This window comes from Oncorhynchus clarkii, chromosome 7, assembly GCF_045791955.1.
Source record: "Oncorhynchus clarkii lewisi isolate Uvic-CL-2024 chromosome 7, UVic_Ocla_1.0, whole genome shotgun sequence".
In the NCBI taxonomy this organism is placed as follows: Eukaryota; Metazoa; Chordata; class Actinopteri; order Salmoniformes; family Salmonidae; genus Oncorhynchus; species Oncorhynchus clarkii.
The window spans coordinates 25,207,378-25,223,841 of NC_092153.1; the positions used below are offsets into that span (position 1 = coordinate 25,207,378).

Sequence of the window (16,464 nt, forward strand, 5' to 3'; positions counted from 1 at the left end):
TTGACGAGAGCGAGCGTTTCTGCAGCTCAACTGAGCAAGGGCGCCACCGGTGACAGAAATGCCACGTTTTAAGCAGCCTCTCCCTGCAGTGGATGATTTAAAAAGGTCAGTTGTCATGGAGACACCTCTGTCCGTGTCGGGGGGTGTGTGTGTGTGTGTGTGTGTGTGTGTGTGTGTGTGTGTGAGCCTCGCTCTTCTTCTCATCATCATGAAGGATAGACATTATCGGTTTACCTTTCCATCTCCCATCTGTGATGCAAACTAGTAAAACAACCTAGACTTTCCCCTTTCCAATGAATGGAAAAGGTATATAATGTGGGTGGGTGGACACCTTCAAACCTATTTTAATACCACAACCTTTGGGTGTTGACATTTGAGCTGTACCCGATGAAAACAGAATAACTTAGTGTTCATAGGGCAATGTATAGGAGAGGCAGATGCAACAAAACAAACAGGTTTCAGAGTGGTACAGTAAGCAATGCACATGTACAGTTGAAGTCGGAAGTTTACATACACTTAGGTTGGAGTCATTAAAACTTGTTTTTCAACCACTCCACACATTTCTTGTTAACAAACTATAGTTTTGGCAAGTTGGTTAGGACATCTACTTTGTGCATGACAATACATTTTCCCAACAATTGTCTACAGACATATTATTTCACTTATAATTCACTGCATCACAATTCCAGTGGGTCAGAAGTTTACATACACTAAGTTGACTGTACCTTTAAACAGCTTGGAAAATTCCAGAAAATGGTGTCGTGGCTTTAGAAGCTTCTGATAGGATAACTGACATAATTTGAGTCAATTGTATTTCAAGGCCTACCTTCAAACTCAGTGCCTCTTTGCTTGACATCATGGGAAAATCAAAATAAATCAGCCAAGACCTCAGAAAAAAAATGGTAGACCACAAGTCTGGTTCATCCTTGGGAGCAATTTCCAAACGGCTGAAGGTACCACGTTCATCTGTACAAACAATAGTATGCAAGTATAAACACCATGGGACCACTCAGCCGTCATACCGCTCAGGAAGGAGACGCGTTCTGTCTCCTAGAGATGAATGTACTTTGTTGCGAAAAGGGCAAATCAATCCCAGAACAACAGCAAAGGACCTTGTGAAGATGCTGGAGGAAACAGGTACAAAATGATCTATATCCACAGTAAAACAAGTCCTATATCAACATAACCTGAAAGACCGCTCAGCAAGGAAGAAGCCACTGCTCCAAAACAGCCATAAAAAGCCAGACTACGGGGACAAAGATCGTACTTTTTGGAGAAATGTCCTCTGGTCTGATGAAACAAAAATAGAACTGCTTGCCCATAATGACCATCATTATGTTTGGAGGAAAAAGGGGGAGGTTTGCAAGCCAAAGAACACCATCCCAACCGTGAAGCACGGGGGTGGCAGCATCATGTTGTGGGGGTGCTTTGCTGCAGGAGGGACTGGTGCACTTCACAAAATAGACGGCATCATGAGATGGGAAATTTATGTGGATATATTGAAGCAACATCTCAAGACATCAGTCAGGAAGTTAAATGGGTCTTCCAAATGGACAATGACCCCAAGCATACCGCCAAAGTCGTGACAAAATGGCTTAAGGACAACAAAGTCAAGGTATTGGAGTGGCCATCACAAAGCCCTGACCTCAGTCCCAAAGAACATTTGTGGGAAGAACTGAAAAAGCATGTGCGAGCAAGGAGGCCTACATACCTGACTCGGTTAAACCAGCTCTGTCAGGAGGAATGAGCCACAAGTCACCCAACTTATTGTGGGAAGATTGTGGAAGGCTACCCGAAACATTTGACCCTAGTTAAACAATTTAAAGGCAATGATACCAAATACTAATTGAGTGTTATGTAAACTTCTGACACAGTGGGAATGTGATGAAATAAATAAAAGCTGAAATAAATAAATCTCTCTACTACTATTCTGACATTTCACATTCTTAAAATAAAGTGGTGTTCCGAACTGACCTAAGACAGTGAATTTTTATTAGGAATTGTCAGGAATTGTGGAAAAAGTACTTGGCTAATGTGTATGTAAACTTCCGACTTCAACTGTAAGTGGCCACTACCTTTTGTGAAATAATTAACTTAACTCAAAAGTTCCATCCAATCAAAGTACAGTTCAATTAAGGTCCCTACCAATCACAATTTAATTCCAATTAACGTTGCAACCAATCATAGCTTATCTGCTCCCCGAGTGCACTCTGATAAATCACTAACAATGCATCCCCGGACGGGACACAGATGCAGGCAGAAGGCAGTAATCGTGTTTAGATGTATAGATGGAGCCTATGGCTGCATATTTGCTCAGTTAGACGTATGGCTCTAATAATGGTCAGAGACTTAAAAGGCCATTTCATAATTACAGACTCACCTTCAGTGGATTAGTCACGTAGAGGGGATGGGAGGGGGAGAGGGGGGCAGGGACTAGAGATGGGACATGTATCATTTGTTAAAGCTAGGTTTAATAAATGCACGACTACACTGCGATAGACCACAAAGCATGTAGTGTGGGCAGAGCACACAGACACACAGACAGATGGCCCTTCCCGCTACAGAGTGATCCATCAATTCAAATCAGCCCAACATGGTGACTTTCAACTTGAATCAACAACAGTGAGATGAGGGAGAGCGGGGCTGGGTAGAGAGAGAGAGATACGAACTACAACAAAGCAGGGTTCCGTGTTGGCAGGGGAAAAGGGAAGGCTACATGTTTTCAAAGTCTAACTGCAGAAGGGGACAAAACTAAATAACGGGCACTGCCAGTTGCCCAGCGGGCCAGAAGCTAGCCAGTGTTTGCCGCATCTAACGGGGCTTCAGCGTGGGTGGATATCCCCCATCTCCAACAGAAACTAAACCAGGCATCAGTGGAGCAAAACATGCACACACACCACAACACGCTCACACACATCACAACACGCACACATCACAACACGCACACACACACAACACACACACACAACACGCACACACACCACAACACGCACGCACCAAACGCTTGAAACAGCTGAGACAAAATTTGTTAGAAGCTGTGTGTGCGCAGGGCTACTAAGTGGTGTGTGTGTGTGTGTGCGCTGGAAGCGTTCCCAGACCTGTGTATGAGTAGAGCTGCCAGGGGAAGATGTTAAGAGCCGGGGGACAGCCAGAGGAGGATGGAGAGATGGAGACAGAGACCACAGCGGGGAGATGGAGAGAGAGAGGTTCCCTCCAAACATCCATTTATCCCCCTCTCCTAAATTAGCAGGTTCTCCTCTGGCTGTTGATACACACACTCTAGTCTATTCAGAGGGCCTGAGGATTACTGGAGCTATCCCTCTTTCTATGTCACACACATGCACATGTGTAATCCTCAGGTGCATGTGTCTACGCGTTAGTGTTTCTTTGCGCACACACACACGCACACACACGCACACACAGCGGTTTTAGCCAGATTAAAGCCGGAGGCGGAGCCCCTCTTAAAGACCATCCTACTAATGAAATATGTCAAGGCCTATAAAGAATCATGCACGGGGACCACGTCAAATACGGCCCCGTCAGCAAACTGGACTCAGTGCAGCCTGTCAATACGCATTAGCGTCCACATCAGTTAGAGGCTGATGTAGAAAATGAATATTTATTTATCATAGCCCATAAGGGTGATTGTGACTACCGATCAGAAATGGCCTTTAAGGGAAATCATATGGGTAAAAATAGGTTTGAGTGTATGGGGGGGGGGGGGCTGAGTGTGGTACTTTACTGTGGGGGTGGGACTTGTAGAGTCGTCGTTATGCGGCAACAGTTTATGCTGTGGTAGATTTAAGGTGTGTGTGTTTCTGTGTGTGTGTGTGTGTCTGCGGGGGGCATGCGTACAAGCCTTTCATTCAATCCCTGCACCCTCTTTCTCACTTAAGTGAAAGAAGACAAATTAAGAACATCCCGGTCTAATGCAATCTAGGGCTGTCGGAGCAAAGAGGTAGCTTAACAAATCACTTCCTGCTGCTTGCAGCTGAGTAAGGAGAACACATAAATCAGGTTCAGTGACACAAAGCACCTCCCCGCTGAAGTTTGTTCGTTCCAGGGGGAAGTCCCCCCCCAAGTACAGATCTAGGATCAGCTTCCCCTTCCCTCAATCCTTTCCTTAACCATTAGAGGAGTTAGAGGAGTCCTGAACAGGTCGTAATGTGTTGTGCAGTCAGTGTAACAGCACACTTAAAATTATGATTATTTTCCATACATTTTTTTCAATGTTTACCCACCTTCTTTGTTTGAGAAGGTGTGTGTTTGTGTGTGTCTGAAGAGTGTGGGTGTGTTGTGTGTTGGGGATACGGATAGAGGGAAGAGCACGTTTCTTCACCTGGCCTCTGCTCTGCCAGGGATCTCATGTTGCTCTCATCAGCCACTGAAACACAGAAAACACACACAGTGAATATTGGAAAACCATAAGGGTAGCCTTTGTCTGTTTTCTCTGAGCAGAGATGGAGAAAAAGAGAGAGAGGGAGCAAGACACGGACAGAAGAGCGAGAGGGAAAGAGATATGGTATAGGAGAGAGAGGGTGGGTGGGGAGGGCAAGAACGGGGTACTCTCCCCCACCCCCCCCCTATTTCCCTACCTTCCCCCCTCTCTCTCGCCCGCATCAGTCTTTCCCTCTCTCTAATCCACACCAACAGGATTGAGGAGGCAGGCAGGGAGCGGCATCAGCTGCCAGAGGGGCACTGCGCCACAGGACACAATAATAGGTTTTCATTACATCGCAATTTCTCTGAAATAATCCCTTTTCATATTTTATGAGGTCAACTTTCTCCCGGCAGAGAAACAGGAGAGCAGAAGAAAAATTAAAAAGAGAGGGAGAGAAAATGCAGCTGTGACGGAGGGGACAATGGATTAGACTGGCTGTTATATTTGCTGGCTTCATGCGTTGCATTTTCCCTCAAATACAGTAGCCACAAAAAGGTTGTGGTGGCGGGTGTGTGTGTGTGTGTGAGAGCTGTGTGGCTCGAAGCTAAAAATAATGTGCATATAAATCTGCTTCTATTGTTACAGAGACGGAGAGCAGCATCAACAATCTCTCACCCACCCACACACACACACCCACACAGAGATAAATAAATGTTCTGCAGCTGGGACAGGAATTTGCTGCTGGTGTTGGTGAGATCATTATGACTACAGCTTAGCGAACCGCATTGTTTCTTCTCCACGTGTGTGTGTTCATATACATGACTCAACTATTGTCAGATCAGGTCATGTCGTCAGGGGGAAAAACTCCTGGGTCTGAATTCAAAACGGGTCTCAGAGTAGATGTGATGACTTAGTTCCCACCTTATATTGCTTATGATTTCAAAAGCCAAGCTGATCCTAGATCAGCACTCCTACTCTGAAAGGCTTTATAAATACGGGTCCAGGTGCAGCCATTAAGACAGACTTGAGAGTGAGCGGGTAGGACCACAGTCTTGGCTAAGCCCATTTAACCAACGTCGGATACCTCTGAAACGCTAAACAAGTCATGTGTGCGTCCTAAATGCCACCCTATTCCCTACACAAATAAATCGCTTTGTAGCATGAGGCAGCTTGATGTATAAGTATACGCCCTGGTCAAAAAGTTCCTGAATAGGGAATAGGGTGCCATTTGAGATGCAAGCCCGTGTTTTGCTTGTGCACCGCACCCTACAGTCCCCGTAGGAAAACATTTGCTAAGCACCAGAGCTTATATTGCTTATTACTTTCTGCTTAGTGCAAAAATAAACCCTCAGACTTGACTCACCCGGGCTTAACCCCCGTTTGGAAATGGGAAACTACCCCCTATTAAAGTGGATGATCCCTACAAATGTGACACACAGCACAGGGTCACAGTGTCATACAGTCCCCATGCCTCTGGTAACGCTCCCCCATCCTCAGATAACAACCTCAAGGGGGGGGGGGGGGGGGGGGGGGGAGTAGGAGAAAGGTGAAGTGAGGGAGAAATATGGAGAGAGAGCAAAAAGGAGAAAGAAGGACGGAAATGGAGTGAAAGAGAACGAGGAGGAAAGAGAGAGATTACGAAAAAAGAGAAAGACAAGAGGAGCAGCGAGTAGGATGCGGGGGGTCTCTTCCTAACAAAAGCCAATCAATGTGCAGTAGCGGCGTGCGACTAGTTTAGAAGGGGGAACCCAATCCACAGCCCTAATGAACTGGGATTGGAAACCAGCGACAGGCAAAAAATAATTAACAGAGTAAGATATACCTAACTCTGAAACAGAGGAGAGGGAGAAAGGGAGGGAGACAGGTGGGGGATTGAGAAAAGAGAGAGATGGCGGAAGAATGAGAGAAGGGAGCGAAAAGAAAACCAGAGAGAGAGGCTGGCAGGGTCACCCAGGTGCTAATATGAGGAAATAAGCTGTTTAGAGCAATATCATTTCAGGGAACAAGTTGGGTATGAGTGTGGACACATATGCACTAACACAGAGCAGTGCTAGACTGACTAGACAGTCTCGTTCAGGAACCGTTGTCTTGAAAAGGTCAGGCCTCCCAAGTGGCGCAGCGGTCTAAGGCACTGCGTCGCCGTGCTTGAGGGGTCACTACAGATCCGGGTTTGATCCCAGGCTGTGTCACAACTGGCCGTGACAGGGAGTCCCATAGGGCGGCGCACAATTGGCCCTGCGTCGCCCGGGATAGGGGAGGGTTTGGCAAGGGGGTTGCTTTACTTGGCTCATCGCGCTCTAGCGACTCCTTGTGGCATGCCGGGCGCCTGCAGGCTGACTTCGGTGTGTTTCCTCCGACACATTGGTGCAGCTGGCTTCCAGGTTAAACGGGCGGGTGTTAAGGAGCGCAGTTTGGCGGTTTATGTTTCGGAGGACGAACAACTCGACCTTCGCCCGTTGGGAAATTACAGCGATGAGACAAGATCAGAAATGAAATTGGGAGAAAAATACACAAAATATATATATAGAAACTCAACACCTGCACAGGATCGGTACATCACACCTGCGGGACAGGTACAGGATGGCAACAACTATTGCCCGAGTTACACCAGGAATGCACAATCCCTCCATCAGTGCTCAGACTGTCCGCAATAGGCTGAGAGAGGCTGGACTGAGGTCTTGTAGGCCTATTGTAAGGCAGGTCCTCACCACACATCACCGGTAACAATATCACCTGTGGGCGCAAACCCACCGTTGCTGGACCAGACAGGACTAGCAAAAAGTACTCTCCACTGGCGAGTCAATGTTTTGTCTCACCAGGGGTGATGGTCGGACTCGCGTTTATCGTCGAAGGAATGAGCATTACACTGAGGCTTGTCCTCTGGAGCGGGATCGAATTGGAGGGTCCGTCATGGTCTGGGACGTTTTTTTGTTTTTTGAGTTTATATATCTTTTTAAATTGGCCAACCCTTCATGGTCATATGCGTGTGTTAACATAGCATTATGAAACCATTCCAATGGGCCCATGTGATAACAATGTTAAATCTGTGCTTGAAATTCAATACTTCATTAGGGAACTTACAGATGTTGCATGCACGGTGGACAGTGGAAGGGTCATGTCAACCTCTATTATTTCATACAGAGGTAGTCCATGTAACTTATGTGACTTGTTAAGTTGAATACATATACTTATTTATTATGAATTCTTCTTATTAAAAAAATATAGAACATTTAGATGGTTTGGGATGAGGACTGCAGAGTGAAGGAAAAGCAGCCAACAACTGCTCAGCATATGTAGGTACTACTTTAAGACTGAAGCTGGTTGAGAGAATGCCAAGAGTGTGAAAAGCTGTAATCAAGGCAAAGTGGCTACTTTGAAGAACCCTTTTTTGGTTACTACATGATTCCATGTGTTATTTCATAGTTTTGAGGTCTTCACTAAAATAGTAAAATAAAGAAAAATCCTTGAATGAGTAGGTGTGTACAAACTTTTGACTGGTACTGTATATCAAATCAAATTGTATTTCCAATAAAATAAAAGTATATTTGACACACAACAGGTGTAGTAGACCTGACAGTGAAATGCTTACTTACAAGCCCTTAACCAACAGAAAATAAACACAACATGTAACAATTTCATAGATTTTACTGAGTGACAGTTCATATGAGGAAATCAGTCATTTGAAATAAATTAAATAGTCCCTAATCTATGGATTTCAAGACAGGGAAGACATATGCATCTGTTGATCACAGACACCTTAAAAAAATAAATAAAAAAATAAATAAAATATATATATATATATATATATATATATATATATGCCTCAGGATCTCGGCACGGTATTTTTGTGCATTCAAACTGCCATCGATAAAATGCAGTTGTGCTCCTTGTCTGTAGGTTTTGCTTGCCCATAGCATAACCCCACCGCTACCATCGGGAACGCTGTTCACAACATTGACGTCAGCAAACCGCTCACCCACACGGTCTGGGGTAGTGAGGCCGGTTGGACGTACTGACAAATTCTCTAAAATTATGTTGTAGGTGGCTTATGGTAGAGAAATTAACATTACATTCTCTGGCAATAGCTCTGGTGGACATTCCTGCAGTCAGCGTGCCAACTGCACACTCCCTCAAAACATCTTTAGCATTGTGTTTTGTGACAAAACCGCACATTTTATAGTGGTCTCTTACTGTTCCCAGCACAAGGTGGACCTGTGTAATGATCGAGCTGTTTAATCAGATTGTTAGTATGCCACACCTGTCAGGTGGATGGATTATCTTGGCGAATGAGAAATGTTCACTAACCGGGATGTAAACACATTTGTGCACAAAATTTGAAAGAAGTAAGCTTTTTGTGGGTATGGATAATTTCTGGGATCTTTAATTTCAGCTCATGAAACCAATACTTTACATGTTAAGTTAATATTTTGTTCAGTGTATATGTTTATACAGTAAAATGTGTATAAAATGTGAAGAAATCTAAGGGGTGTGAATACTTATGCAAGGCACTGTATGTTTCATACATAGTTGGTAAACTTGAAATTATAGTTTGAACACTTGAAACAGATAATGAAAGCAATATCTACCATACTGAAATTCAATGAAATGTGATTTTTAAACTGAATGCAATACTCATTCAAGTCAGTTTCAAATCAGAACATACAATATTGAATTTATGAATGAAATTATTCAATTTGTGCATTACCAATAAAAAAAAATATATATATAAATTCAAATTCAAATTTTTAATACCAATTAAAAACTATGGAATTCAAATACAATCTCTGTTGGCACTGAAATCCTTCCATATCGGACTGTGTGCGCGTGCAACACTGTGTGTGCATGTGTGAACTCACCCAGGTCCATGCTCTTAGAGTTCCTTGTCTGAGGGTTGTCAGTCTGCCCGGGTTGCTGTGCCGTCTGTGTGTCCGGGTGAAGGTGACCCTCAGGAATCTTGGGGGCCTTGTTCCACTCTCTGAGAAGAAAAAAAAATACAAAGTTTATTATCAACACTGCTAACATTGTAGCCTGTGCTTTTGTTATGTCCTATTTTAATGTTTAACTCGTTTATAGGGTATTTTATGTAAATATACTTGGTGTTGTTTATTTTCCAGCAGTGGTGGCAAGGATGGTCATGCTACTAGCATTAGAGCAATACCATTGTAGAGGTTTAAATAGACTGCCAGTCATTGAGCCAACGACAGTCCATTTAAAAGCACATCTTGGCAAAAATGATTATACAACATTTACAAAATGTATTTTTTTGTCCCGGTGGCAAACATATAGCAGCAGTGGGCCACCTAAATGAATAGGAAACATATTTCCAAGCATGTATACTAATCTTACACATGTTCCAACGAATTAGATAATTCCCCCCCAACTAGCTCAACATTTAAATGAAATAACGGTAATTTTTGCCACTAAAGATTCTCATTGCAATTTATGTTGAGTTAGTTTATATATACACATATTGTGGGACACGTTTTATATTGTAAAATTCGACTGGACGACAGACCACACATCATTTAATATCCACTTTTTACCTCTGAAATATAGCTAACGGATTTCAGGCAAGTAATTATTTATTTTTTTAACCAGAAGGCTAGCCAACTAATCAACTATCTAGTAAATACGTCGGCTACGAGGTTGGTGTCTCTTTTTTTAAACGGATAAATCTTGTAATTGAACAACATTTTAAGGTGCCGATAATACGGGACATATTTTTTTTTGCTAAACAGCTTATCAAAAAGCTGATAGTAGTAGTATTTCCACTGAAATTGTCAAACATGCTAATTGCTGACCCGTTAGCTAACATTTTTACGACACCAAAAATAACAAAAACATTGATGGCTTGATCACAAGTTAACACTGTTGAAAGTAATATATTTCTTAAACACTGTTGAATAAGTCGAAAATACGGGGTGCTACGCAAGATAATATTTCACTTGAGTTCAAATGTTTTACAGTATACGAGGTGAAAGTACAGGGGGGGGGGGGGGGTATTTAAACAACCTTTATTTAACTAGGCAAGTCAGTTAAGAACAAATTCTTATTTACAAACATAGCCTTTCAGTTACTGGCCCAACGCTCTAACCCCTAGGCTACCTGCCGCCCTTTTTTCCTCTAACTTTCTCACTCAACATTATTCATAACTCATTATCCATAATGATAGTGAAATAGCTTTGTAAAAAACATGCGTCCTTGGCTGACAACAAATGTGACTTTTGAGTGCGTTTACAACATTCGTTTTTTTCCCCAAGAATACAAATTTTACTGGTATAATAACTCTAAATATGATCCCGAATATCAGCGTTCAACAGCATAAGCTAAATACTCCAAACATTAGGAACACCTTCCTAATATTGAGTTGCGCACGCACCCCTTTAAGGAATGCGTCCCAAATGGCAATCTATCCCCCATGTAGTGCACTACTTTTGACCTGGTCTGGAATTCAAAACGGGGCCACAATGTAATTACCTCCGGTGAGGATGAGTTGTGTATTGAAGTTTAGCGTTCATCTCCTCCATGGAGTCAGGCGAAGGCGGCGAGGGGAAATCCTCCTCCATTTCCTCCTCTTCCTCGTAATGGGCGTGGCCACCATTCGTGGGAGGAGCTGGATTGGGAGAGGATGGGGACAAACAGCACAGGCAGACACACATCAATCAGAAATTCCACCAGTGACGAGCGCCTTTAATAGAGTAGGACGGAGTGTTTCATCTAAGGTCAGTTTTGAGGCTATCGCCCTAAAGACTACAGTTAGGATTGAGGGCGGTTAAGCTGAACCTAGATCAGAGCTGACAGGCAACTTCTACTCCAATACTACCGTGTCAAGCACACATGAAATCTCAGACACACGAAGAAGGTCTGTGCCATGTAAATGCAGGATCACGTGGCCAAAGTGATAGTCCAGTTATAGAGAAAATATATCTTCCTCTGGCTAGAGCTAAAGCAGTCGTCACCTTCCTGAAGGGCCACTGAGACAGGAGGCATTGGATGTGTCCCAAATGGTACCCGATTTCCTTTATAGTGCAATACTTCTGGTATACAGCCATTGCGTTGGAAGCTGTGTCAATGCTAGCTGTCTAAGACTGCCTGCCTAGGACAGTGATGCAGTGACACACACACTCAATCATCTGACTGAGGCAAACGGTATTGAGGGATGGATTTCCAACTGCGTGCGCACCCACACACACACACACACAACTCTGTACGCCACATGAAACATGTACAGAACACACACAAACACAGCACACAAACACCCCCCTAAGTCAGTTAGAGTAGGAGAGTGACAAGCCACAGCGATATATGTCGAAAGTGTGTCAAATTGAGCAGTACGTGAATATCAGTGGATAAAAGTTAAGCCCGTATAATGTTGTGAGTATTTCCACGAGGTACGACTACACACGACAATACCTCGCACAATGCCACAGCGAAAAGTCACTTCTGTATTTCCATTTCCAAAGTGCTTCCTCTGAAAGCACAGGCTTCGTGTGGGCTTCCTGCACTCTCCGGGGAGGTAAAGAAAAAAAGCCAAATAATACATGTAAAACAGTTTGTAGTCCTCACTTCTGCTGCTCGCACAATAGTCCGTATGCAAATCCGGCCCACTTAGAAGCCATTTCATCAGCGTAATGATTCCAAGGTCAGAACTTTGCACATGAAAGCGAGGGAGATACGTACAGGGAAAAACATGGCTAATGAGCCCCCCCCCCTCGCTATAAATAGGCGCAGATGAAGTTAAGTATAAAAGTGAAATGGAGTGGGTTGGAATATGTAGGACATGGTACATTTGCAAACAGCAGGCATAATGTTTGTAGTATGTGGTTGGTCATGAGGAGATGTGGTGGTTCAAAGCTGTGATGATATAAATACACAGACACACACACACACACACACAGTCAAAAGTTTGGTCACACCTGCTCATTGCAGGGTTTTTCTTCATTTGTACTATTTTCTACATTGTAGAATAATAGTGAAGAGATCAAAAACTATGAAATAACACATATGGAATCATGTAGTGACAAAGAAAGTGTTAAACAAATCAAAATATATTTTGCCAAGAGTGTGTGCAAAGCTGTCATCAAGGCAAAGGGTGGCTACTTTGAAGAATCTCAAATAGAAAATCCCACAAGTTGTATTGGCTTGATGGGCACTTCTGATGTAACATACGGTCAAGCTGCTCCTACAACATCTGAACAGGGTTGAGATCTGGTGACTGTGCTGGCCACTCCATTATAGACAGAATACCAGCTGACTGCTTTCTCACTAAATAGTTATTGCATAGTTTGGAGCTGTGTTTTGGGTCATTGTCCTGTTGGAGGAAATTGGCTCGAATTAAGCGCCGTCGACAGGGTATGGCATAGCGTTGCAAAATGGAGTGATAGCCTGCCTTCCGTCACAATCCTTTTTACCCTGTACAAATCTCCCACTTTACCAACACCAAAGCATCCCCAGACCATCACATTGCCTCCACCATGCTTGACAGATGGCGTCAAGCAGCCCTCCAGCATATTTTCATTTTTTCTAAGTCTCACGAATGTTCTTCTTTGTGGTCCGAACACCTCAAACTTAGATTAGTCTGTCCATTACACTTTTTTCCAATCTTCCTCTGTTCAGTGTATGTGTTATTTTGCCCATCTTAATCTTTTCTTTTTATTGGCCAGTCTGAGGTAAGACTTTTTCTTTGCAACTCTGCCTAGAAGGCCAGCATCTCGGAGACGCCTCTTCATTGTTGATGTTGAAACTGGTGTTCTGCAGGTACGATTTAATGAAGCTACCAGCTGTGAGGCGTCTGTTTCTCAAACTAGACACTAATGGACTTGTTCTCTTGCTCAGTTTTGCACCGGTGCCTCCCACTCTTTCTATTCTGGTTAGAGCCAGTTTGCGCCGTTCTGTGAAGGGTTGGAAACCCAAATTGGTCTACACGGACAAGTTCTGGCCTGGTTTAGATCTTATCTGTCAGAAAGATATCAGTTTTTCTCTGTGGATGGTTTGTTTTTTGACAAATCAACTGTACATTTTGGTGTTCCTCAAGGTTCCGTTTTAGGACCACTATTGTTTTCACTATATATATATTTGACCTCTTTGGGATGTCATTCGAAAACATCATGTTAACTTTCACTGCTATGCGGATGACACACAGCTCTACATTTCAATGAAACATGGTGAAGCCCCAAAATTGCCCTCACTGGAAGCCTGTGTTTCAGACATAAGAAAGTGGATGGCTGCAAACTTTCTACTTTTAAACTCGGACAAAACAGAGATGCTTGTTCTAGGTCCCAAGAAACAAAGAGATCTTCTGTTGAATCTGACAATTAATCTTGATAGTTGTACAGTCGTCTCAAATAAAACTGTGAAGGACCTCGGCGTTACTCTGGACCCTGATCTCTCTTTTGACAAACATATCAAGACAAGACATATCAAGACAGCTTTTTTCCATCTACGTAACATTGCAACAATCAGAAATGTTCTGTCCAAAAATTATGCAGAAAAATTCATCCATGCTTTTGTTACTTCTAGGTTAGACTACTGCAATGCTCTACTTTCCGGCTACCCGGATAAAACACTAAATAAACTTCAGTTAGTGCTAAATACGTCTGCTAGAATCCTGACTAGAACCCCAAAAATGTATCATATTACTCCAGTGCTAGCCTCCCTACACTGGCTTCCTGTTAAGGCAAGGGCTGATTTCAAGGTTTTACTGCTAACCTACAAAGCATTGGTCCTGCCGTACATACCTACACATACGTACATACCTACACAGGCCTCCTAATTGTCACTAGAATTTCTAAGCAAGCAGATGGAGGCAGGGCTTTCTCCTATAGAGCTCCATTTTCATGGAATGGTCTGCCTACCCATGTGAGAGACGCAGACTCGGTCTCAACCTTTAAGTCTTTACTGAAGACTCATCTCTTCAGTGGGTCATATGATTGAGTTTAGCGTGGCCGGTTCCCCTCTCTCCACTGGGATTCTCTGCCTCTAACCCTATTACTGGGGCTGAGTCACTGGCTTATTGGTGCTCTTCTATGCCGTCCCTAGAGTGGGTTGAGTCACTGACGTGGTCTTCCTGTCTGGGTTGGCGCCCCCCCTTGGGCTGTGCCGTGGCGGAGATCTTTATGGGCTATACTCGGCCAGGTCTCAGGATGGTAAGTTGATGGTTGAAGATATACCTCTAGTGGTGTGGGGGCTGTGCTTTGGCAAAGTGGGTGGGGTTATTTCCTGCCTGTTTGGCCCTGTCCGGGGGTATATTTGATGGGGCCACAGTGTCTCAGCCTCCAGTATTTATGCTGCAGTAGTTTATGTGTCGGGGGGCTAGGGTCAATCTGTTATATCTGGAGTATTTCTCCCGTCTTATCCGGTGTCCTGTGTGAATTTAAGTTCACTCACTCACTCACTCTCTTTCGGAGGACCCGAGCCCTAGGACCATGCCTCAGGACTACCTGGCATGATGACTCCTTGCTGTCCCCAGTCCACCTGGCCGTGCTGCTGCTCCAGTTTAAACTGTTCTGCATGCTGCTATGGAACCCTGACCTGTTCATCGGACGTGCTACCTGTCCCAGACCTGCTGTTTTCAACTCTCTAGAGACAGCAGGAATAGTAGAGGTGCTGACCTGTTACACCCTTGACAACTACTGTGATTATTATTATTTGACCATGCTGGTCATTTATGAACATTTGAACATCTTGGCCATGTTCTGTTATAATCTCCACCCGGAACAGCCAGAAGAGGACTGGCCACTCCTCATAGCCTGGTTCCTCTCTAGGGTTTTTCCTAGGTTTTGGCCTTTCTATTGAGTTTTTCCTAGCCACCATGCTTCTACACCTGCATTGCTTGCTGTTTGGGGTTTTAGGCTGGGTTTCTGTACAGCACTTTGAGATATCAGCTGATCTAAGAAGGGCTATATAAATACATTTGAAGGGAGTAGTACAGAGCGTTGTACGAGATCTTCAGTTTCTTGGCTATTGCTCGCATGGACTAGCATTCATCTCTCAGAACAAGAATAGACTGACGAGTTTCAGAATAAAGTTATTTGTTTCTGGCCATTTTGAGCCTGTAATCGAACCCACAAATGCTGATGCGCCATAGACTCAACTAGTCTAAAGAAGGCCAGTTTTATTGCTTCTTTAATGAGGACAACAGTTTTCAGCTGCGCTAACGTATATGCAAAAAGGTTTTCTAATGATTTATTAGCCTTTTAAAATTATAAACTTGGATTAGCTAACACAACGTGCCATTGGAACACAAGAGTGATGGTTGCTTAAAATGGGCCTCTGTACGCCTATGTAGATATTCAATTTTTAAAAATCTGCCGTTTCCAGCAACAATAGTCATTTACAACAATAACAATGTCTACACTGTATTTCAGATCAATTTTATGTTAAATGGACATAAAATGTGCTTTTCTTACAAAAACAAGGATATTTCTAAGTGATCCCAAACTTTTGAATGGTAGTGTATATATAATGTACACACAACACACACATACATACACAACAAAACACGGTGTCTCTGTGCATTCAAATTGCCATTGATACAATGCAAGTGTGTTCGTTGTCCGTAGTTTATGCCTGCCCATAACCCCACTGCCACCATGGGGCAACTTGTTCAAAGTTTAAATCAGCAAACCACTCGTCCACATGATGCCATACACGTGGTCTGGTGTTGTGAGGCCGGTTGGACATACTGCCAAATTCTCTAAAACGACGGAGGCGGCTTATGGTAGAGAAATTACATAAAATTATCTGACAATAGCTCTGGTGGACATTCCTGCAGTCAGCATGCCAATTACAATCTCCTTCAAAACTTGATCCATATGTAGGACTTTTGACAAAACTGCACATTTTAGAGTGGCCTTTTATTGTCCCCAGCACAAGGTGCACCTGTGCAATGATCAAGCTGTTTAATCAGATTCTTGATATGCCACACCTGCCAGGTGGATGGATTATCTTGGCTAAGGAGAAATGCTTACTAACATGCCTGTAAACAAATTTGTGCACAAAATGTTACATTTCTTTGTGGGTATGGAACATTTCAGCTCATGAATCATGGGACCAACACTTTACACGTTGTGTTTATATTTTTG

General features: G+C 43.4%; 1 protein-coding gene across 1 annotated transcript in view; it reads right to left on the minus strand.

Annotated features, from left to right (window-relative positions):
• The window catches only part of LOC139413113 (partitioning defective 3 homolog B-like), a 166,093-nt gene that overhangs the window by 55,371 nt on the left and 94,258 nt on the right, over positions 1-16,464 (minus strand). Inside the window, exons 14-16 of the mRNA XM_071160175.1 lie at positions 10,859-10,994; positions 9,238-9,356; positions 4,340-4,384 (exon numbers count right to left, since the gene is read on the minus strand). Coding sequence (XP_071016276.1) covers positions 4,340-4,384; positions 9,238-9,356; positions 10,859-10,994 — 300 coding nt within the window. The remainder of the gene's footprint in view (positions 1-4,339; positions 4,385-9,237; positions 9,357-10,858; positions 10,995-16,464) is intronic.